The sequence below is a fragment of the Rattus norvegicus genome, chromosome 2 (genome assembly GCF_021556685.1).
Source record: "Rattus norvegicus strain SHRSP/BbbUtx chromosome 2, alternate assembly SHRSP_T2T, whole genome shotgun sequence".
In the NCBI taxonomy this organism is placed as follows: domain Eukaryota; kingdom Metazoa; phylum Chordata; class Mammalia; order Rodentia; family Muridae; genus Rattus; species Rattus norvegicus.
Window position 1 is genome coordinate 203423603 of NC_141535.1, and position 23334 is coordinate 203446936.

At 36.2% G+C, this 23334-nt stretch overlaps 1 protein-coding gene across 1 annotated transcript; it reads right to left on the minus strand.

The window, feature by feature from the left end:
- Positions 1-385: 385 nt before the first annotated feature.
- Positions 386-8976, minus strand: Amy2a3 (amylase 2a3). The gene is given in 10 exon segments (NM_031502.2): positions 386-607; positions 2238-2363; positions 2471-2589; positions 3726-3825; positions 3918-4040; positions 4681-4814; positions 6444-6674; positions 7371-7559; positions 8314-8460; positions 8793-8976. Coding segments are annotated over 10 exon segments (1527 nt in total). The 5' UTR covers positions 8961-8976; the 3' UTR covers positions 386-417.
- Between the last annotated feature and the right edge of the window lie 14358 nt (positions 8977-23334).

The window sequence follows — 23334 nt, forward strand, 5'->3', positions numbered from 1 at the left end:
ATCTTGGGTAATTTAAACTTTTGGGCTAATATCCACTTATCATTGAATGCATACCATGTGTGTTCTTTTAAGATTTGTGCCTATTAAAGTTTATTGTTTATGATTATTACCACAAGGAAATAAACACCAAGAATTAAGGGACATGTGAGATAGCAACTTAGGACAGCAGATAAACAGACCTTCCAGGGAAAACTGATGAATTCAGTTTGATCAGCACAGCTCAGGGGAAAAGGCAGAGAGGTTATGCCATGGCACAGGGTTGTTCAAACATCCTACATACGTTCCAGTGCTCAGAAGACAGAGCACACATGCACACATGATAATAAAGCAACAAAATAGAAATTAAAAATATAGTATGGAGTACGAAAATGAAACACACGCAATTGGTGCTCAATCTAAATCTCTTTAATTTGACTCTTACAACTTTGAGTCGGCATGGATTGCAATGAATGGGTCTTCAGCAGAGTTACTAATAGAGAAGTGAGCTTTGCCATCACTGCCAACATTTACTTTAAGTCCAGTGCAATTGCCATCGACTTTATCTCCTGAAATGACATCACAGTATGTGCCAGCAGGAAGACCAGTCTGTAGAGTGCTTGACAAAGCCCTGAAAAAAATAGTATTTAATTTATATTCAAGCAGAGAGATTACATATATAAATATATACATATATATATGTATATATATATATATATATCCACAAAATAATAAATGCCCCAGTCTTTTGCTATAGAACAAGGACTACTCAGAGCTCAGTTAGAGAATCCAAATATAAAAATATGTGCTAGTGGGAATAAGTCAATTCTCTACACCAAAGGCATTGTTTTAAATGTATGCTAGCTTTATGGCCTGTAATGACCATGCAGAGAAACACAGAGAACACAGTGAAACTCAACACTAAAGCCTTCCTGTGAGGCCTGTCACTGTTTCCAGTCTGTCCTCTGCTGGACTAACACTCTGATAATTCATTTTAATTTCAATAGCATTAATTCTTCAAAACTTCTTCTGTTACATGATGACTCAATTTTTTTTCCTAGAATTAAACATAATCTAACATTTCTATGGATACATATAAGTGTGTAGTAGGAAATTGTCTACAAGACATAATTCAAGTTCTCCTACTAAACTATCAACCATGTGCTCTTTCAGAAAAATGTTTTACATACTTTAATAATTTTCTTGTAGTCAATGAAGTGAGCTTTTTGGAAAAGTATTATCAACAGATAGAAAGATGATTTTAAATTGAGACAGTTCACTGGCTCCCAAAGAGATTCTCTAAGCTAGAATTATTTTTGTTGTCGTTGATTTTTGTTTGTTTGTTTGTTTGTGTGTTTTGTTTTGTTTTGTTTGTGAGACAGGGTCTCTAGATATAGCCATGGCTGTACTGAAACTCACTATGCAGATCAAGGTGGACTCAAATATGCAGCAATATGGGTACTTCTGCTTTTTCTATTCTCAGATGAAAGGCTGTGAGCACCACTCTTGGTATCTGACCTAGTGTTCTACAGGTGAAGAAGCCATAAGAGAAGACTCCAAGGTTTTACAGGTGAGTAGACAATACTGAGTTTTTAAAGGCAGAGTAAGCAACCTTTTGAAGAAACTCATATACCACATGCAAGTACACAATGCCTTAAATAAATTAAAACACGTACAGAATTCAGACTCTGTAGAATGGATAAATATAGAAGTAATAACCAAAGGTACTGGAGAAAGTATTCCAATACAAATATGACACATTGTTTTATGATGTTAAGATGTAAGTTGCTTACTCTTGATATGCTTTGTGAAATGTTTCAAAAGAGCTTGTAAATATGAATGCATGTTAAGCCATTGTAAGCTGTAGTTAAAGATCACAAAAATAAAATTTTATTAACACAGAGGAAAAACAAGAATTCATATATCATTTTTCTTATGTACACTGAACATTTATTTGTGGCTTAATATCTTTGTCTGAAAGATTTTTCACATATGAAAAATATAAATGAACAGGGAAAGAAAAGAACCATCCTGGAGGGCTAGAGAGATGGCTCAGTGGTAAGAGCACTGACTGATCTTCCAGAGGTCTTGAGTTCAATTCCCAGCAACCACATGGTGGCTCACAACCATCTGATGCCCTCTTCTGACGTGTCCGACATCTACAGTGTACTCACATAAAATAAATGAATCTTCTTTTTTAAAAAAAAAAGCATCCTGGAGTGCAAAATTATACAATCCTTTTTAAATTAAAATCCACTTACCAGTCATCATTGTTAAAGACAATGAATCCTCTGTTTCCTCTGCTAAAAGCCACTTGGTTGCTGCCATTATCCCACCAGTTTGCAAAAGGCTGACCGTTGACTACATTCCTGAAGGCAACCATGTTCCTAAAAACAGAGTATCTCATGAAATGCTGGTACCCTTTAATTCAACAGTTTAAAATGAAAGGTTAAACAAATTCTTTATTAGACAAGATCTGTAGGAGACATCCCACCTGATTTGACGCCATCGATGTTCACAGACCCAGTCATTGCCACAAGTAGTGTCTGGATTAATGGTCACTTCTTTTGTTACTCCATTGTTATTAGGTGGTCCAATCCAGTCATTCACATCCTTAATTATTAAAAGCATAACATCATTTGAATGCCTGTAGCTCCCTGATTCTTGCCACTACAGAAAGTCAAAACCAAGCCCACCATGCTAATTCTGTCTCTGAAGTGGGTAATTATTATCTAAGTACTTCATTGTTTTCAGAGATCTTCACTGAGTTCTTCTGTGCAAATTGAGGTTCTCTACAACCATATTAGAACAGACTCCAGTTATTCCCTGAAATATTTCCATCACTATATGTTACAAGAATCTGCTTCAGTGTATGCATAAAAGAGAAACAGTTCTTTACTACTATAAAATTAAAATCATCTATGAAAATGCTTTTAATATAACAATTTTTAAGTTAATGTTTGTTGATTTCTTACTAATAGCTTATAAAATTTGCCTTATATAATATATAATATAAACTTCATTAAGTGAATCAAAGTATAAGTGAGCTTCTTATGATGTCTAAGTATTTGAATATACCTCGAGAAAAGACAATTCTACTCATGAAAGCACTTCAAAAAGACAATAAATTTCACTACACAACAAAGGGATTACATTCAAAGAAAATAAAAAAGTATTTCATAATTTATACAAAAGTAAAATTTTTGTATATATTTGATGTGTCACTATAAGGCTAATAATTTCCACTTAGATATGATATTTCACATAGCCTATAAGATGCCTGATAGCCTCATTACTTACTTGAATTCTGAAATTGTTTAAATGCATGCAGCTAATGAACAAATACATACTGGATATAATTCGAGGCATCCATGATACTCTTCATCAAATCACTGTTCTGTGATTGTCATAAGTGCCTATCCATTATAATTTTCTTAATCACCCTCAAATCAGATGATTTCTAATTGCACAGGAAAAAATAAAAGTATTTTCAGATGTTGTTAACAGTCACAATTCTTTTTTAAATCTGTGAGTCAGGGCTTTATTAGGAGTAACTATTTTCATTCTGCATATGTTAGTATGTCAACATTTCACTTTGACTACCTAGTACTTCATCATCCTTCCTTCAGAAAGCTCTAGTGAATAAACACTTAATAATAATTTTCATATGCTGTAGCTTCATATGAATTTAAAATAAAATCACTCCCTCTTCTAGATTATAAAATGCTTTGAATAACTCTAAGACTTACTTTTCCATTCTGGAAATTTCTTGCCCATCGGTAACTTGACATTACTCTGGTGAATCCATAAGGATGAGCCAACATAAATCCAACTGCCATTTTATACATTCTGAAAGTTTCAAAATAATATTACAGCAGAAGTAAATAATACATCATTCTCACTAAATGCAGCCCCCACAGCAGCAGTGAACATAGTCCTACCTAGCATCCCAGAATGTCAGGATGGATGCTCCTCCAGCACCATGTCCTCGCTGATTGTCATGGTTGTCCACAAACACAAGGGCTCTGTCAGTAGGCACAAAACCCCAACCTTCTCCCCAGTTCCTGCATTTTAAAAAACACATTATGTTTTTCACAATAACATTAAACATGGCATCCACAACTATCTAAATCAATGATAATTTCATAAGAAGTATTTTATATGATATGCATATAAATAATTTTCTACGATAATATACACGGGATTTTACCCACTTTTAGGTCTTAGTACATAACATTTTGTTCTAAATTTATCCTTTAGATTTTTTTGTATTGTAAGTTTATGCACTTGAGAATTGAGACATCCATGTTACTTATTATAGGATGAAAGCTTGCATTTAAATTACAAACTTTCAAAATTTTCAGTGCTTTAATATAGCAAAATGATATTCCATACTGTGGCCACATTATAGGGATTGTTCCAGCGTTTAACTATTTCTGGGATATGAGTCTATCTTTAGTAGGGTTTTCTTAGAAGCTAATGTACTCATCACAACCAGACAAAACTAACTAAGTGATACTTTGGATTTCTGCAGCTACCAGGTGATGATGTCTCAAATGAAAAATATGATTCATTGAGGGTTAATGAACACTAAGCCTAACTAATAAACAACAACTTAAATTAGAATATTTGGAGATATGCCGTATTGATGCCAAATGACAACAGACATATGATAGAACAGGTGATGCAGTGGTATAAATTTACTTTAAGTAAGACATCTTCTCTCCATTCCATTTGCGAATAACTGTGCCAAGTTTTGCACCATACTTGAATTCTGTCACGCGGCCATTTCCAAAGTACTCACTACCTTTAATTGCTTCACCACCAAGATCAATGACCTATGAGAGAATTGGGGCAAGTGTCATTTTAAATATATCTTTGTCACATTATTGAAAGATAATGTCATTTAGAATTATTTAAAATAGTTCTGTTATTTAAATGTTACTAATGGCTTTTGATATACCTACATTCTGATTTTATTAATAAACCTTACATCAAATTTTGAAGGAAACCAAACTACAAATGATATTACAAAGGGCACATTTTTATGCTTCAGGATGACTGCCAGAAGGGAAAATTCACTAGTAACACTTGCTGTCTTCTCAACATTAGACGCGCTTATAAACTCATCATCTTTTCCTAGGAATAGAGATACTAAGGCATCATCCTCAGTATACTTCAAGTGATATTATTGCTGAAGAAAAGACTACATCTGTTTGCCTTAAACACTTACACAATGCTGATAACATGAGACAAAACTCGAAATCAGAAAGATTGGCTTTAGACAAAAAGCATTATGAATTCTCTGTCTTATAAATGATATCTTTGAATATAAGAGATAGGTTAATGAAGTTAGCACTGCCTTGAAATACTATTACTGATTTAACAAGTGCTTGATGGCAGGAGCCAGGCATAGCTGTCCTCTGAGAGGCTCTGCTAGCACCTGACTAAGACAGATGCAAATACAGCCCACCATCACACTGAGCCCAGGGACCCCAAAGGAAGAGTTAAGGGAAGGACTGAAGGCGTTAAAGGGGATTGCAATCCTATAGGAAAAACAATATCATTTAACAGACCCACCCAGATCTCCCAGGGACTAAACCATCAAGCAAAGAGTACACATGAAATGACCATGGCTCCAGACGCATATGTAGCAGAGGACTGATTTATCTACACTTAATGGAAGGGAAGGTCTTTGATTCTGTGGGGGTTTCATGTACCAGTGTACAGAGATGCTAGAGTGGTGAGGCTGAGAGGATGGGCAGGTGGGGAAGCACCCTCATAGAAGCAAAGAGGATGAAGATAGGATGAGGGGTTTGTGGAGGTAAGAGCTGGAAGGGAGACAACATTTGAATGTAAATAAATAAAATTTAAAATGAAGAATTTAATATGTTCTTTCTGATTAACAACATTTGTAATGATAAGACTAAACATGACTGAGTTCTTAACATATATTATTAACTATAAGCATAGAAAAATATGCTATCTGGCTTACAAAACGAATACATTTATGAAAATCCCATGGGACTTTAAATCCTATGCAAAGATCTATAGAAATCCAAGGAGAGCTGGGTACAGGGAGTCTTCCTGAGGAACGAACACAATTGTTTGTGCAATACCAAAATGTCAACCTTGAAAATGAACATATGGGGAGGAATATTGGAGCTGAATTACTTACATATGAAACACTGTGAACTTTATCAGTATTATGTGTCTGACATTATATATATATATATATATAATATATATGTGTGTGTTCATATTCATACATACATACATATAAACATACACACACACTTGTAAACATATACATATATAATAAGAGTAAGTTTAAACACAGAGACCTTGATCCTGAAGGAAAGTCTGGAAATGTACATGAAAGTATTTAGAGGTAGGAAAGGGAGGGAAGAAATATTGTAATTAAAGTATAATATCAAAACTTAAAAAAATCCCATATAAAGTTGTACCTCTTGGAAAATGAAAGGTCTGCTTCCTTGGGAGAACCATTTTGTATTTAGATTATGTAGTTTGTCCAAAACTGCCTTTATGTCTCCAGGCCACATGTGCTTAGCAGCATCAAGTCTGAACCCTGCTACACCAATGTCAATGAGATGGTTCATATAGTCAGCCACCTTGGTTCGAACATAATCTTTATCGAGTGCAAGATCCAGAAGGCCAGACAGACGACAATTTCTGACCTGTTGGAGCAAAGCAGGGTTGATTTATAAAAAGTCATTTCTGTCTGAGGGTGCATTTCTTCATTCAGTCATTCACACATTTATCAATAGCAAATTTTATATGGGTTTTGATTGGGATATCAAATGTGTTGATGATCTAATGTGGACCAGACTAAATTTTTTGTAACTATAGAAAACATCAGAGATTTAAATAAGTGAGCATTTTAGTTGGTTCATTCTTGTTCCTGATCCGCCTTTTTATTCCTCTCTTTCTCTGTCTCTCCTTCTCTCCACATCTTCTTCTCCATTTCTCTTTTACTCTTCCCTCTTTTCTCTTTATTTTACATAGGTCAAAAATCAAAGCCAAGAAGTTGCCCATATTAAGTACACTGCTACAAAATTGAAACTGTTCAGTGTTTGAAGGATGTTTCTACATATATTTGTACTTCTTATGTTTTCCATTTTATCATGTTTATATAATTGATAAAACCAAGTTTTTAATTTTTCAGAAAAAAATTGAGAGAACACTCCTACCTTTATCATTGACTTGAGTGTATCCTTACAAAAAATATAAAAATAGGACTTTTTTCTTTTCTATTTTTCATCATTCTGCCTTAGTAATATTCTTTTCTTTCTATGTGCAGTGGCATTTTATAAATTTCTGTGCATATGTAGAAGCATAGACAGTTCTTTATTTCCATCACTATCTCTTATTACCTGATTGGCATCATTGTAGTTATTAATTTCTCCATTACATTTATTATCGTTAAAATCCCAAGCAGAGTATGGAACTGCTGAGAATTCCCTGTTATTAGGATTGAAGTAACTTCCACAGGTACTGTGTGTTCCTGCACTATTGCCCGAGCCACACATGTGATTAATGACAGCATCCACATAAATCCGGACCTAACAAAGAAAAGTGCGTACTTCCGTTAGACTCAAAACTCTATAGTGTCCTTACAGTTTTCACAGCAAAGCTCTAAAACACTTCTTTACTGCTTTGTAGATTCACTTTAGAATAGTGAGTCAATTGAAAAACTTCTGTGAAATAAAACCAACTAGAGTCATACTATGTAAAAAAGAATATAGAGATCTCAAGGAGAAAGAAACAGAAACAACCATAACTACAAACAAAAGTTCAATTTTTGAGGATCTAGGAAATGTTATAAATTTGAAACGCTCTTGTGTTTGACATTTTACAGGGTTACAAAGAGAAAGAACTTAGCTTCATCTATACACTACGTCACTAAAAACCAGAGGGAAGTTACATGTTTCTTCATTATAGAACAAAGCTAGGATTTACCACCTAAAATAATGATGGAGGAAGAAAGCCTAAGAATTGTGGCTAGAAAGAGAAATCACATAAAAATTACTTAATCCTCACATATGAATCAATGCCCATAGAAAGAGATTAGGACATTCTAATAGCTTTGCTTTTAAAAGTCAAAGTTTTACTTTATAAGTACTATTATTTCAACTTCAAATCATATGTATTCAAGGATTTCAAAAGCTGACAAATAAGATAGAACTGAATTCTCAATAACACATAATATATAAAGAAAAATTTAAAAATGTAAAACCTGATCTAACAGAAATAACTAGACACAAAATAGAAATATTTCTTATGAAATCATTTTAAAGAAAATGTGTCTTCACTTACACCAACATTGTTGCACCTCGTCACCATGTCTTTGAATTCATTTTCATTTCCAGACCTTGAGCAAATTTTGTAGCTGATTGGTTGATATCTTTCCCACCAAGGCCTTGATGGATTATTAATTATAATATTTTCATTGGGTGGAGAGACCTACAAATATAACAGTTATAATTAGTATCAGATTATGGCTCACTTTATGTACCATACCTAAATCTTGTAGAAAGCTGTAATTAATCAGACATTACTTCTCAACCTATAAGCACTCACATTTGTTGATTAACAATCACCAGAAATAATGGATGGACATTGCAGAGGTCCTCCTGATATTCTACAATAAGTCTAAAGGTTCCAGAACTACCAAAATTTTTCCTTTCTCAGCAAAGTTATGTGTGAGATGAAGTTGTGCTCTAATGTCACTAGTCTTGATTAGAACATTATATGGGCATAGTAAGCTCTGCATTTAATTTGTGAGGTTATCTTACCTGCACCCCTCCAAATCCCTTAGGTGCTAAGTACCGCTCACATTCCTTGGCAATATCAGCCCAGCGCCACTCGAACAGGTGGACAATAGCAGTCCTCCCATCCGCAGTGTGTGGGTCATATTGAGCCCAGCAGAACCCAATGAGGGAAAGCAGCAGAACAAACTTCATTTTGCTTTGAAGTTGTCAGTGTTCTCTCTAGCAACTATTTATATTTCTGCAAAAAGTACATTCTCCAACGTAAATTTTCATGAGTAAATATTTAAAGTGCAATCTCTCATTTGAAAGAGATTAGGAGTATTGATGTGCACAGCTGAAGGTTCTTCAGAAACTCTCATGGAAAATAAACTTGATTCTTTCAAATATCAATAATTAATTGAGTGATATTAGATAGTATTTGTTTATGATCTCTACCAACAAGTACAATGAGAATTTCAACTGAAATAAAAAATGTATCTGAGAATTTTCATTTCTAAAACTTTGTACTGCACCATATCAGATAGAAATGGGATTATCAATTCATTTCTTTTTGTTCTCCCACTTAAGAATTTTTGTTTCAATATTTTCATTGAATTTTATTAAGCTGAAAAGTATTATGGCATGAACCTACTATTTCAGTAAAAAGAGAATTAAAAAGTTAAGATTTTGTGCAAGTCCCCAATTTATAGAAAGTACTATAAATAAATAGATAAATAGATAAACAATTATACACAGGGGATAACTTTAAATTTCAATGCCTCTGGAATTGTGAAGTATGCATTTCTCTTTGATGAATCCATAGACTGAAACTTCAGTGCTCAAAGCAGTATAGTTCATTGTGAGTGTGTTAGTTTTTCTCCTTAGCCACACATCTTTTCTTCCAGACATAATACTTCATATAAAATAGAGTCACTGCCTTTCACAATGTATGTAAAATCCTATGAAAGAAAATTATACTATAGGTCAAGAAGCAATATCCTCCTTCCGTTCAGCAAGTGATGAGTTAGTGTCCAAGTTTACCAAGCACTGACTGTTGGGGTACACTGATGAAAAAAACTGGAGTTGAAGTTAATGGAAAGAAAAGTAAGTTTGCTCATGATTATAATTAAAGCATTAACAGTATTAATAACATAATTTACGGGAGCATAAAAATAAATGAAATTTATAAATGATAATATAGTAAGTCAGTTGAATCCAACATAGGCATCTTTCCAACACATTGTTCAGAGAATACTTCACTAAGGAAGTGACCTTGCCCCTGGTTTGGATGATTAAAGGCAAAAGATGCTATGAAGATGAGAAAAGCAAAACCATGGCAGAGTAAAGCCTACAACTTATGTGACCTTAGAATATTGGAGAGACATCAATAACAACAGAGATGTCAATAGAGCTAAAGCATGCATAAAAAGAGGGGAAGACAAAATCAGGTGAGGTCAGTAAGTAAGGTCAACATGCAGCCTTCCAGAACAGAAATCTGCCCAGAATCTATGAGGAGTAGACAATAATATTACAATTACAATAATATGTTCTGTAAGCAAATTTAAAGGGATCAAAAGTCTGTTCTAAAATCCAGTTATGTGCCAAGATGTTGAAATGAATGATGCCCTCATTATTACAGAAATGAACAGGAAAGGAGAAATTGCGTGATACCATCAAATCTAATCCTTGTAAAAAATCCATACACATAAAAAATCCTATGTACCAGAAGAACTGAGGAAATCAACCATGCTCTTGTAGTAAATAACCAAGGATGCATGCTTACACTGTGGTGTCTCTTTGTTACAGTTGTCTATTTATTACACTGCAGTTCTGAAGTTGGACTTTCCAGTAGAAGAGCCAGCAGTAATAATTAGCTGTGAAGTGTTACCTTAAACAGAAGTCCCTGTTAGCCCATGCTACATTTTGCCTTTAATATTAGTATACTAATAGAAGGGAATAATTATTTCATACTGTTTGAACCTGCAAAGGACATATTCTATTTCATACACTAGGTCAATTAAGACTATATTATTAGCATTGACGTTGGATTTTTGCTACATTTTAATTGTCCATTATAAATGTTCATTTGTATACATGATTTGTACTATAATCTATAAAAACTGCTCTATAGGCATTAATAAGTCTTAGAGGAGACACAGCCCATACAAAGAAACAAACAGCACCCAAGTGCAGGACGGTGTCACTATTGTGAGAAAATGATGAGTAGACTGCTTCAGAATCTTTATAACTCAAAAACAAATAAGATTGATATGGATAATTGATAAAATAATTTATTTTAATAATGGGTTTAAATTTCAGTAATATATAAGATGACATTTCTTTTTAGTAAGAAAAAATATAAAAAGTTGTAACAGGGTAGGCGAAACTGTAAGGAATCAAAATAGTACATTAGATGTTGGGATATGTAAAGGAACAAAGGGTGTCAAGTTTGAAAAGTTGAGTGGCTACACCTAACTCAGTAAATAAAAAAAATGAAAAAATTGTTAAAGACCTAAGAATTTTTCGACAATGTAATTTTATTTATTTTTACATTTATTTCTTTCATTTGAGAACCCAGGTCTTAGATACTTCATTTACATCGTTTCAAGTCCACCCTGTCTCTCCTCCAACCCCTTTCTCCCTGTTCCATCTCTCTAATTCATGATGTTTTCTTTCTTATTTACTGCATACGTGTGTGTGCATTATAGTGATCTGCATGTGTATAAATATTTAGTGCTAAACACTTACCATTTGATAATCTATCAGGGAGCTTGTTCAAGGAGAAGTCTGATTGTCCCTCTCTTAGCAGTCATTTATTAGCTGTGGTACTTCTCCTACATATGAGTTCTTATGAGAGTCCCTTCAGAAACTACATTCTTTTTTCATTTTAGAAGAGCATGTGAATGATTTAAAGTCACAGACAATGGAAAACAAACATTAGAAATCCTGCATATTAGTAAACCAAACAATAATGGAGTTCTGCAGTAAAGATGGAAATTATGAGAGTGAATAAAATTATTATGCCAAGAGAATAATGCTTCCTAGTGTCCATATCTATGGGGAGATTCTTCCTACATACTCTACAAGATGGGGTTTGAACTTGCTCTGCACAGTGCTTTATCAGTCAATGGAAAGTAAGTAGAACTTTCATCAGTGTTTTTCCAGGGATGTAGGGAGATTTATCTCTTGAATCTGTGAAACTGCTATATCACAAGCAAAACTTGTACTTCAGGCAACAAGAAGAGATCTCGTTGTCCCTTTCATGTGAAAATTTGTGTTAGCTGAGCAGTTACCTGCCATTGTGTCACATGTCCAGGCTAGCTCAGTAGAAGTAATACCTGCATCAAAAACTAAATAATGTGCAAAGAAAGAAAGGTAGAGCAGTGCTGAAAATGGGATGGCAGTTAAGATGTTATGTTCTAAATAAAAATTATGAAGTGTCCTTAACAGGCTCACGTGTTTGAGCACTTGGTCCCAAGATGATTTTGTCTTTTAGGAAGGTAGAACATTGTGGAGATGAAGCTCTAACTGCTGACCACTGTATCTTGTTCAAATTTTTATTTTCCATATTTCTGGCAATGTCACTTGTGCTGCTTCTCTAGCTGTAGTTATTCTACAGTAACATTAAAACCTAAATTTGTGTTAAATCACAAAAATTTAATTACACACACGTAAAACATAGTAACCTTTAATACTATTTGTATTTTATAGCTTCCTATTTGCATATATGTGTGTGTAAATTGGTTACACAATTGTTTCTCTGTTTGTAGACATTTCCTTTGTTGTATACTAAGGCCTTAAAAATGCAAATGAGTTAACTAACATTGACCAATGTTGACCACTGCTCTTCCCATTGCATTTATTGCCTGAGAAGACTCATAGTTAATTATCTTTATAAGACATATGTCTTACTAAAACATTATGAAAATATTTGTTACATTTTTGCATACAATTTTTATTATTATTTTATTTAATTACATTCTAAATGTTGCCTCCACTCCTGGTCCCCCCTCCATCAGTTCTTCACCTCATACACCCTCCCCTTTGCTTCTGCCTCCTATGACACCCACCCAATTTCCACCTCACCCCACTAGCATTCCCCTTCCCTGGGGCATCAAGTTTCTACAGGATTAGGTACATCCTTTCCCACTGACACCAGACAAGGCAGTTCTCTGCTACCTCTGTAGCAGGGGCCATGGAACAGACCATTCATGTTCTTTGGTTGGTGGCTTAAACTCTGGGAGCTCTGAGGGTTCTGGGTTAAGTAAGAGGTCTGAGTTGATTGATTCTGTAGTTATTCCAATAGGATTGGAATCCCTTTTAGCTCCTTCAGACTGTCCCCTAATTTTCCATAGAGGTCCCTGAGCACATCCCAAAAGTTGACTGTCAGTATGTTCATCTGTCTCTGTCAGCTGCTAGTGGAGTCTCTCAGAGGACAGCCATGCTAGGCTCCTGTCAGCGAGCAAAACATGGCATCAGTAATAGTGTCAGGGTTTGGTGCCTGCTTATGTGATGGAACCCAGGTTGGGCTTGTCCCTGGATAGACTTTGAAAGGGCAATCTTTTAAATCAATCACTATAATAGGCCATACCTTAGGTAAAAAAGAAGGCAAGGATTCTAGGCTGTAAAAAGACCATTGGCAGAATGATTTTATTAATTGCCCTCATATGTGTTAACCTGTTACATTTTTCCTATTTATTTTTAAGGTATTTTATTCATTTGTGATTACTTTTAGTTTTTACAGTCTGAAATTTTTTTGGATAGTTTTTTTGGATAGTTCATGTGTTTACATTTCAAATGATATCCCATTTCCCGATTCCCCCCTCCTGTTCTCCCTCCCCTCCTTCTATGAGGATGTTCCCACTCCCACCCACCAACTCCCACCTCAACACCATGGCGTTCATCTACAATGGGAAATCAAGTCTTCACAGGACCAAGGGCCTTTCCTCGATTAATGCTAGACAATGGCATCCTCTGCTACATATGTGGTTAGACCCATGGGTCTCTCCATGTGTACTCTTTGTTTGGTGGTTTAGTCCCTGGGAGCTCTAGGGAGTCTGGTTGATATTATAGTTTTTCCTGTGATATTGCAAGCCCCATCAACTACTTCATTCCTTTCTCTAACTCCTACAAAGGACTGCCCATACTTAGTCTGATGGTTAGCTGCAGGCATCAGTAAGGCTCTAGCAGAGCCTCTCAGGAGACATCCATATCAGGCTGAAAGCAAGCACTTATTGGCATAAGCAATAGTGACTGGGTATGGTGGCTGCATATGGGATGGGTCCCCAGGTGGGGCAGTCTGGATGACCTTTCCTTCAGTCTCTACTTCATTCTTTGTCCCTGTATTTCCTCCAGTGCGTATTTTGTTCTCTCTTCTAAGAAGAACTTATGTGTCCAAATTTTGGTCTTTCTTCTTGAGCTTCATATGATCTGTGAATTGCTTCTTGGGTATTGTAAATAAGATTTTGGGCTAATATTCACTTATCAGTGAGAGCATACCATACCATGTGTGTTCTTTTATGATTGGGTGACCTCACTCAGGATGATATTTTCTAGTCCCATCCATTTGCCTCAAAATTTCCTGAAGTCATTTTTTTAGTAGCTGAGTAGTACTCCATTGAGTAAATGTGCCACAATTTCTGTATCCATTCCTCTGTTGAGGGACATCTGGATTCTTTCCAACTTCTGGCTATTATAAATAAAGCTGCTATGAACAGTGGAGTATGTTCCTTTTATATATTAGAACATCTTTTGAGTATATGGCCAGTGGTCGTATAACTGGGTCCTCAGGTAGCACTATGTCCAATTTTCTGAGAAACCACCAATTTTTTTTGAAGTGGCTGTACCAGGTTGAGATCTCACCAACAGTGGAGGAGTATTTCATTTTCTCCACATCCTCACCAACATCTGCTATCACCTAAGTTTTTGAACTTAGCCGTTCTGATTGTTGTGAGGTGGAATAACAGGGTTGTTTTGTTTGCATTTCCCTGATGACTAAGGATGGTGAACATTTGCTTAGACACTTCTTGGCCATTAGATATTCCTCCATTGAGAATTCTTTATTTAGCTCTGTACAATTTTGATAGGATTATTTGGTTCTCTGGAGTCTAACTTCTTGTGTTTTCTGTATATATTACATATTAGCCTTCCATCAGATGTATGATTGGTAGTCTAGGTCTTTTTATTGGGGAACTGAATTCATTGATGTTGAGTTATTAAGGAATAGTGATTGTTGTTCCTGTTATTTTGTTAGAGGTGGAATTATGTTTATGTAGCTATCTTCTTTTAGGGTTTGTTGAGGAAAAAATTACTTTCTGGACTTCTAGGGTGTAGTATTCCTCCTTGTCTTGGAGTTCTCCATCTATTAGCCTTTGTAGGATTGTATTTGTGTAAAGATATTCTGTAAATTTGTTTTTCTCATGGATCACCTTGGTTTCTCCATCTATGGTAACTGAGAATTTTGCTGGCATTTGTGTTCTCTTAGGGTCTGTATGTCATCTGTCCAGGATCTTCTAGCATTCATAGTCTCTGTTGAGAAACCTGGAAGAATTCTGATAGGTCTGCCTTTATATGTTAATTGACCTTTTTCCCTTACTGCTTTTAATATTTCTCTTTGTTTTGTTTATTTAGTGTTTTGACTATTATGTGATTGGAGAAATTTCTTTTCTGGTCCAATCTATTTGGAGTTCTGTAGGCTTGTATGTTCACAGGCATTTCTTTCTTTATGTTATTGAAGTTTTCTTCTATTATTTTATTGAAGAAATTACTGGCCCTTAAAGTTGGGAATCTTGACTCTCTTCTATACCTATTATCCTTTGGTTGGATCTTCTCCTTGTGTCCTGGATTTCCTGGATGTTTTGAGTTAGGAGATTTTTTCATTTCTCATTATCTTTGATGGTTGTGCCGATGTTTTCTGTATCTTCTGTCCCTGAGATTCTCTTTTCTATCTCTTATATTCTGTTGGTGATGCTTGTGTCTATGACTCCTGATCTCTTTCCTAGGTTTTCTATCCAGGGTTGTCTCTCTTTGTCATTCTGCTATTGTTTCTATTTCCACTTATAGATCCTGGATAGCTTCACCTATTTGGTTGTGTTTTCCTATAATTCTTTAAGGGATTTTCATGTTTCTTCTTAAGGCTTTCTACTTTTTCTCTACTCTGTTCTCCTGTATTTCTTTAAGGGAGTTGTTTATGTCCTTCTTAAATTCCTGTATCATCATCATGAGATGTGATTTTAAATCCAAATCTTGATTGTCCAGTGTGTTGGTATATACAGGACTAGCTGTGGTGGGAGAACTGGGTTCAAATGATGACACATTGTCTTGGTTTCTGTTGCTTACATTTTTGTGCTTGCCTCTCACGATCTGGATATCTCTTGTGTTAGTTGGTCTTGCTATCTCTGACTGGAGCTTGTCCCTCCTGTGGTCCTGGAGACTGTGATCTTAAAAATGAGAGAACTCCTGGGAGACCAGCTCTCTCTGGGCAGGATCCGGGCACACATAGCCATGGGACAGACCCAGCTCTGGGCACAGATGGAGGTGGATGCATATTTTTGCATTCATCATTAAATGTTGAGTCCTTTCATTTTCTCAACATCTTTACTTTTCAATATTTTAAAGCTTTAGAAAGTAATACTATGTAGAAGGTAGACGTGTTAATGGCTGCACTTCTTATAACACATGGTTTCTCCAAATTAACATTGAATTCTGCACAATTGCCTCAAATCAATTATTGTTCACATGCCACTGTGTCATACCACCACCCCCCAAAAATGATATGGACTTAGGCTTTGCATAGTGTCATGTGATGATTAGAGAAAAATAACAAAGATAAAGTTTTTCAAGTCTGCCAACAATATCTCTGACAATATTGACACATTTTGAGCCAAAAGTCTGTAGTTGTCCCAATGTAAATAGAACATTCTGTGCTCCTGGGCATGCTAATATAATCTGTCAACAAACCCCCCCAAAAGGGGAAAAATATTGTGAATGAAACCCTTAATGACTATATGATAACATATTGTTGGACAGAAGCTACTTTATCTCAGTACAAAAAGGAAGAAGGAAGAGTGTCTGAAACAAATGAAATAGATTCTATGTTCTTATGCTGGAAGAAAAGTAGATCTTTATTTCCTTACAATGTTACTGACCCAGGTTTTCATTTACATTTCAAATTTGTGCCCCTTCCCAGTTTCCCCTTTGAAACCCCACATCGCATTCATCCTCCCCTTTGCCTCTAAGATGATGCTACCCTACCCAACCACCTGCCTCACCTCATCTCTCTAACATATCCCTTCACTGAGTCGACAAGACTCCACAAGGCCAAGCTTCTTCTCTCCTTACACTTAAAAATATTACTAATACATAAGCTCCTGGGAGGAGATTAAGTGGGAAGGAGAGGGGAGTAAATAGAGGAGGGAAAAGTCTACTTAATGTTCATGTCAACAAGAAATTCAGCAGTAAAGGATTGTGGGCAGAACTGTGATGGTTTTTCTTAATTAGAATAATTAAAATAGGAAAATCCACCCTAAATATGGAGCATATTTCATTGACACTAGCCCAAATACAAGGGAAGTCCAAGAAAAGTATTTTGATTTTGACCGGTTTTGGTTGTTTTGTTGTTGTTGTTGTTGTTGTTGTTGTTGTGTTGTGGTTCTCCTCCTCCTCCTCCTCCTCCTCCTCCTCCTCCTCCTCCTCCTCCTCCTCCTCCTCCTCCTCCTCCTCCTCCTCCTCCTCCTCCTCCTTCTTCTTCTTCTTCTTCTTCTTCTTCTTCTTCTTCTTCTTCTTCTTTTTTCTTCCCCTTCTTTTGTTTTGAGTTTGTTTAACTGCCAGTGCAGCTTTAGCTGTTAATCCTATTTAGTGCTGATATCAAAACCTAAATTCTCAGTATATGATCACACATTTAATCCAAGCAATTGGGATCCAGAGGCAGACATATCTCTTTGTGTTCAAGTATGTCTAGGGTTACATAGTGAGACAGTGTCCCAAACAAACAAACCTAGATTTCTGAGCCTTCCAACAAGATATAAAGACCATTGCCCTTTCAAACTCCTTCAATACACTTATTGCCAATTTGGAAGTAATAGGAGACTGAACAGAGCAGCTAAGATATCCCAGGTTTTCCAGCATAAAGACAGGCACTGCTCCACTATCAAAGCTGCATCAGATAAGCTAATCTAATAAATCTTTTAGTATCTGCTATTTATTACATTCTTGTAGAGAACCCTGACCAAAATAATAGGAGTGGGAAATAAGAAGAAAGGGAGAGAAGGGAGGGGTGGGTAAAAGAAGGAAAATAAGGAAAGAGAAAAGGAAGAGAGAGGAGAGAGGAATGCAGAGGAGAGGAAAAGTGTTAAAGACTTAGTGGAGACTGCCTACAGAATAGAGAGCTAGGTAAAATTCAAGGGAACAGTTTTAGAAAAAATAAAGAATGCTCTGTGACTTAAGGATTTGGTAAGTGGGATGTCTCTTATCATGTCTACTGCTTATAGAAGGATGCTGGGTAAGGAAAAGCAAACTTTTATGGGCTACCCTGAGTTTGAAGTATCAAATTAAACTTAAATGAAAATTAAAAAAATATTTAAGGTAGATATGAAGACTTGGGGATACAGGTCAGTGAGAAATGGAATTGTCAGCACTGTCAAACACACACACACACACAAACACACACACAGGGTGTACAAAGTGTTAATTCTGTGTATGTTTTCAGAGCTAACTATGGTATTGAACGTCCAGTTGACATGCTTCTCTTTGAGAAAATATTTTTTACCTTCCCTCAAAATGTATTCTACATTAATAAAACTATCATTAATACATTGTGTTTTTTTTAAGTATTATTTTTTAGTTACTTATAGTCATGTTTATTCTATTTAACTTCTGTGGAATTTAAGATGTAAAAATACACAAGTGGTATATGCTTAAACAGCAAATTTTACATTTAGCACTGGTTTTATAAAGTAAATTGTTGTAGCAAATATTTGACCTCAATCAGGGGTTTCTACCCTCCCTTTGATTATTCAGTTCCCAGATAGAAAACACATAACCTTTACATTTATAATAACCCTATACTCACCACTAGAGCTGGGTATATCTCTGCCTTCTAAGCTATTAATATGTTTCCTTTCAATGATTTCCACTTATACCTTGCTGTGTTCCATCTGGTCTGTTCTTAACTCTAATTGGCCATCCCTCATGGCCATGTTTTCATATTAACCTAACCCATATTCCATGTGTCTTCTCTATCAGCCCTCCCTCCCTGTCCTTCCATCTCATGGTCCTGACTCAGACCTCAAGACTGGGAACCAAAACCTCACCTACCTCCCTCCCACTCAGATAAAGGTTGGCCGCATCTATATTCAACCAATACGTTTAAATTAAGAAGCAATTTCCCTTATGAATATTGATGCAAAGATACTCTTGCAAGATAATTCTTGCAAACCGAAACCAAGAGCTCATCAAAACAATCATCCATCATGATCAAGTAGACTTCATTCCAGGGATGCAGGGATGGATTAATATACGGAAATGAATTAATAATCCACTATATTAACAAACTCAAAGAACAAAAGCATATGATCATTTCATTAGATGCAGAGAAAGCATTTGACAAAATTCAACACCCTTTCACGATAAAAGTCCTGGAAAGAACAGGAATTCAAGGCACATACATAAACATAGTAAAAGCCATATACAGCAAACCAGTAGCTAATATTAAACTAAATGGAGAGAAACTTGAAGGAATCTCACTAAATCAGGGACTACACAAGGCTGTGCACTCTCTCCCTACTTATTCAATATAGTCCTTGAAGTCCTAGCCAGAGCAATAAGACAACAAAAGGAGATCAAAGGGATAAAAACTGGAAAGGAAGAAGTGAAAATATCACTATTGGCAGACAATATGATTGTATACGTAAGTGATCCCAAAAGTTCCACCAGAGAAATACTAAAGCTGATAAACAACTTCAATAAAGTGGCTGGGTATAAAATTAACTCAAATAAATCAGTAGCCTTCCTCTACACAAAATAGAAACAAACCAAGAAGAAATTAGGGAAACGACACCATTCATAATAGTACCAAATGATATAAAATACCTTGCTGTGATTTTAACGAAACAAGTGAAAGATCTGTATGATAAGAACTTCAAGCCTATGAAGAAAGAAATTGAAGAATATCTCAGAAGATGGAAAGATCTCCTGTGCTCATGGATTGGCAGGATTAATATAATAAAAATGGCCATCTTACCAAAGCAATCTACAGATTCAATGCAATCCCCATCAAAATACCAATTCAATTCTTCAGAGAGTTAGACAGAACATTTTGCAAATTCATCTGGAATAAAAAAAAAAAAACCAGGATAGCTAAACCTATCCTCAACAATAAAAGGACTTCTGGAGGAATCACTATCCCTGACTCAAGCAGTATTACAGAGCAATAGTGATAAAAACTGCATGGTATTGGTACAGACACAGACAGATAGAACAGTGGAATAGAATTGAAGAACCAGAAATGAACCCACACACCTATGGTCACTTGATTTTTGACAAAGGAGTCAAAACCATCCAATGGAAAAAAGATAGCATTTTCAGCATATGGTGCTGGTTCAACTGGAGGTCAGCATGTAGAAGAATGCAGATCGATCCATTCTTATCACCCTGTACAAAGCTTAAGTCCAAGGGAATCAAGAACCTCCACATCAAACCAAATACACTCAAACTAATAGAAGAAAAAGTGGGGAAAATCTCGAACACATGGGCACTGGAGAAAATTTCCTGAACAAAACACCAATGGCTTATGCTCTAACATCAAGAATCGCCAAATGGGATCTCATAAAACTACAAAGCATCTAGAAGTCAAAGGAAACTGTTGTTAGGACAAAATGGCAACCAACAGATTGGGAAAAGGTCTTTACCAATCATACAACTGATAGAGGGCTTATATCATAATATACAAAGAACTCAAGCACTTAGACTGCAGGAAGAAAAATAACACTATTAAAAAATTGGGTTCAGTTGGGGATTTAGCTCAGTGGTAGAGGGCTTGCCTAGCAAGCGCAAGGCCTTGGGTTCGGTCCCCAGCTCCGAAAAAAAGAAAAGAAAAAAAAAACAAAAACAAAAAAAATGGGGTTCAAGAACAAAGAATTCACAGCCAAGGAATGCCGAATGGCTGAGAAACACCTAAAGAAATGTTCAACATCTTTAGTCATAAGGGAAATGCAAATCAAAACAACCCTGAGATTTCACCTCACACCAGTGAGAATGGCTAAGATCAAAAATACAGGTGACAGCAGATGCTGGAGAGGATGTGGAGAAAGAGGAAAACTCCTCCATTGATGCTGGGGTTGCAGACTGGTAAAACCATTCTGGAAAGCAGTCTGGAGGTTCCTCAGAATATTGGACATTGAACTACCTGAGGACCCAGCTATACCTCTCTTGGGCATATACCCAAAGATGCTCCAACATATAACAAAAACACATGCTCGACTATGATCATAACAGCCTTATTTATAATAACCAGAAGCTGGAATGAACCCAGATGCCCACAGCAGAGAAAAGGATACAAGGATACAGAAAATGTGATGCATCTACACAATGGAATACTACTCAGCTATCAAAAACAATGACTTTATGAAATTCATAGCAAATGGATGGAACTGGAAAATATCATCTTAAGTGAGGTAACCCAATCACAGAAAAACACACATGCTGTGCATTCATTGATAAGTGTTTATTAGCCCAAATGCTTGAATTATCCTAGATGCACAGAACACATGAAACTCAAGAATGACCAAAATGTGAATGCTTCACTCCTTCTTTAAAAGGGGAACAAGAATACCCTTGGGAGGGAATAGGGAGGCAAAGTTTAGAACAGAGGCATAAGGAACACCCATTCAGAGCCTGCCCCACATGTGGCGTATACATATACAGCCACCAAACTAGATAAGATGGTTGAAGTGACCGACAGGAGCCGGATGTAGATCGCTCCTGAGAGACACAGCCAGAATACAGCAAATATAGAGGCGAATGCCAGCAGCAAACCACTGAACTGAGAATAGGTCCCCTATTGAAGGAATCAGAGAAAGAACTGGAAGAGCTTGAAGGGGCTCGAGACCCCAAAAGTACAACAATGCCAAGCAACCAGAGCTTCCAGGGACTAAGCCACTACCTAAAGACTATACATGGACTGACCCTGGACTCTGACCCCATAGGTAGCAATGAATATCCTAGTAAGAGCACCAGTGGAAGGGGAAGCCCTGGGTCCTGCTAAGACTGAAGCCCCAGTGAACTAGTCTATGGGGGGAGGGCGGCAATGGGGGGAGGGTTGGGAGGGGAACACCCATAAGGAAGGGGAGGGGGGAGGGGGATGTTTGCCCGGAAACCGGGAAAGGGAATAACACTCGAAATGTATATAAGAAATACTCAAGTTAATAAAAAAAAAAAATCAAAAAAAAAAAAAAAAAAGATGGTTGAAGCAAATAAGTGCAGGCTGACAGGACCTGGATGTAGATCTCTCCTGAAAATCACAGCCAGTATATGGCAAATACTTTGGCAAATGCCAGCAGCAAACCACTGAACTGAGAATGGGACCCCTGTTGAAGGAATCAGAGAAAGGTCTGAAAGAGCTTAAAGGGGCTCGAGACCCCATATGAACAGCAATGCCAAGCAACCAGAGCTTCCAGGGACTAAGCCACTACCCAAAGACTATACATGGACTGACCCTGGGCTCCAACCTCATAGGTAGCAATGAATAGCCTAGTAAGAGCACCAGTGGAAGGGGAAGCCCTTGGTCCTGCCAAGACTGAACCCCCAGTGAATCGGATTGTTGTGGGGAGGGTGGTAATGGGGGGAGGATGGGATGGGGAACAACCATATAGAAGCGGGGGGGACAGGTTAGGGAGATGTTGGCCTGGAAATAACAATCAAAATGTAAATAAGAAATACTCAATTAATAAAGATTAAAAACAGGAAAAAACAGTATATTTATCCTCTCAATGCCTTTTATCCTTATACTTATAGGTCTTTGGTTTCCTCTTTCTTAATTTCAACTTCTTAGAAAAGAAAAACAATAAGTAAAGAAAAAAGAAATGTATATAAAAAATATCCAAGTTAATAAAGATGGAGGAAAAAAAAAGAAGCAAGATCATCATGTGTTTTTGTGTAGATTCTCTTGTCTCAGACCTTGGGGTCTGTATTTGTCATTACAATACACAGCAAAGGAACAAACTTTAGCAGTAAATACTTCAAAAAATAATTCTAGGATATTTTGATATTATTATAATTACAAAATTGTAATTACTAAAACTAGTACATAAATACTCCTTTAAAAGAAACTGATAAACTAGAAGAGGACTCTAACAATATGTTTAAAAAGATAATGGAGGGTTGGGGATTTAGCTCAGCAGTAGAGCGCTTGCCTAGCGAGCACAATTCCCTGGGTTCTGTCCCCAGCTCCGAAAAAAAGAAAAAAGAAAAGAATAAAAAAGATAATGGAATCATAAGAGCACTAGAAGGAGAACACTTCTGGAGTACTTTTTGTCTTGTTCTGCCTGGTCTGGTTATTTAAGCTTCTTTTGTTACTTTAAAGATTATATAT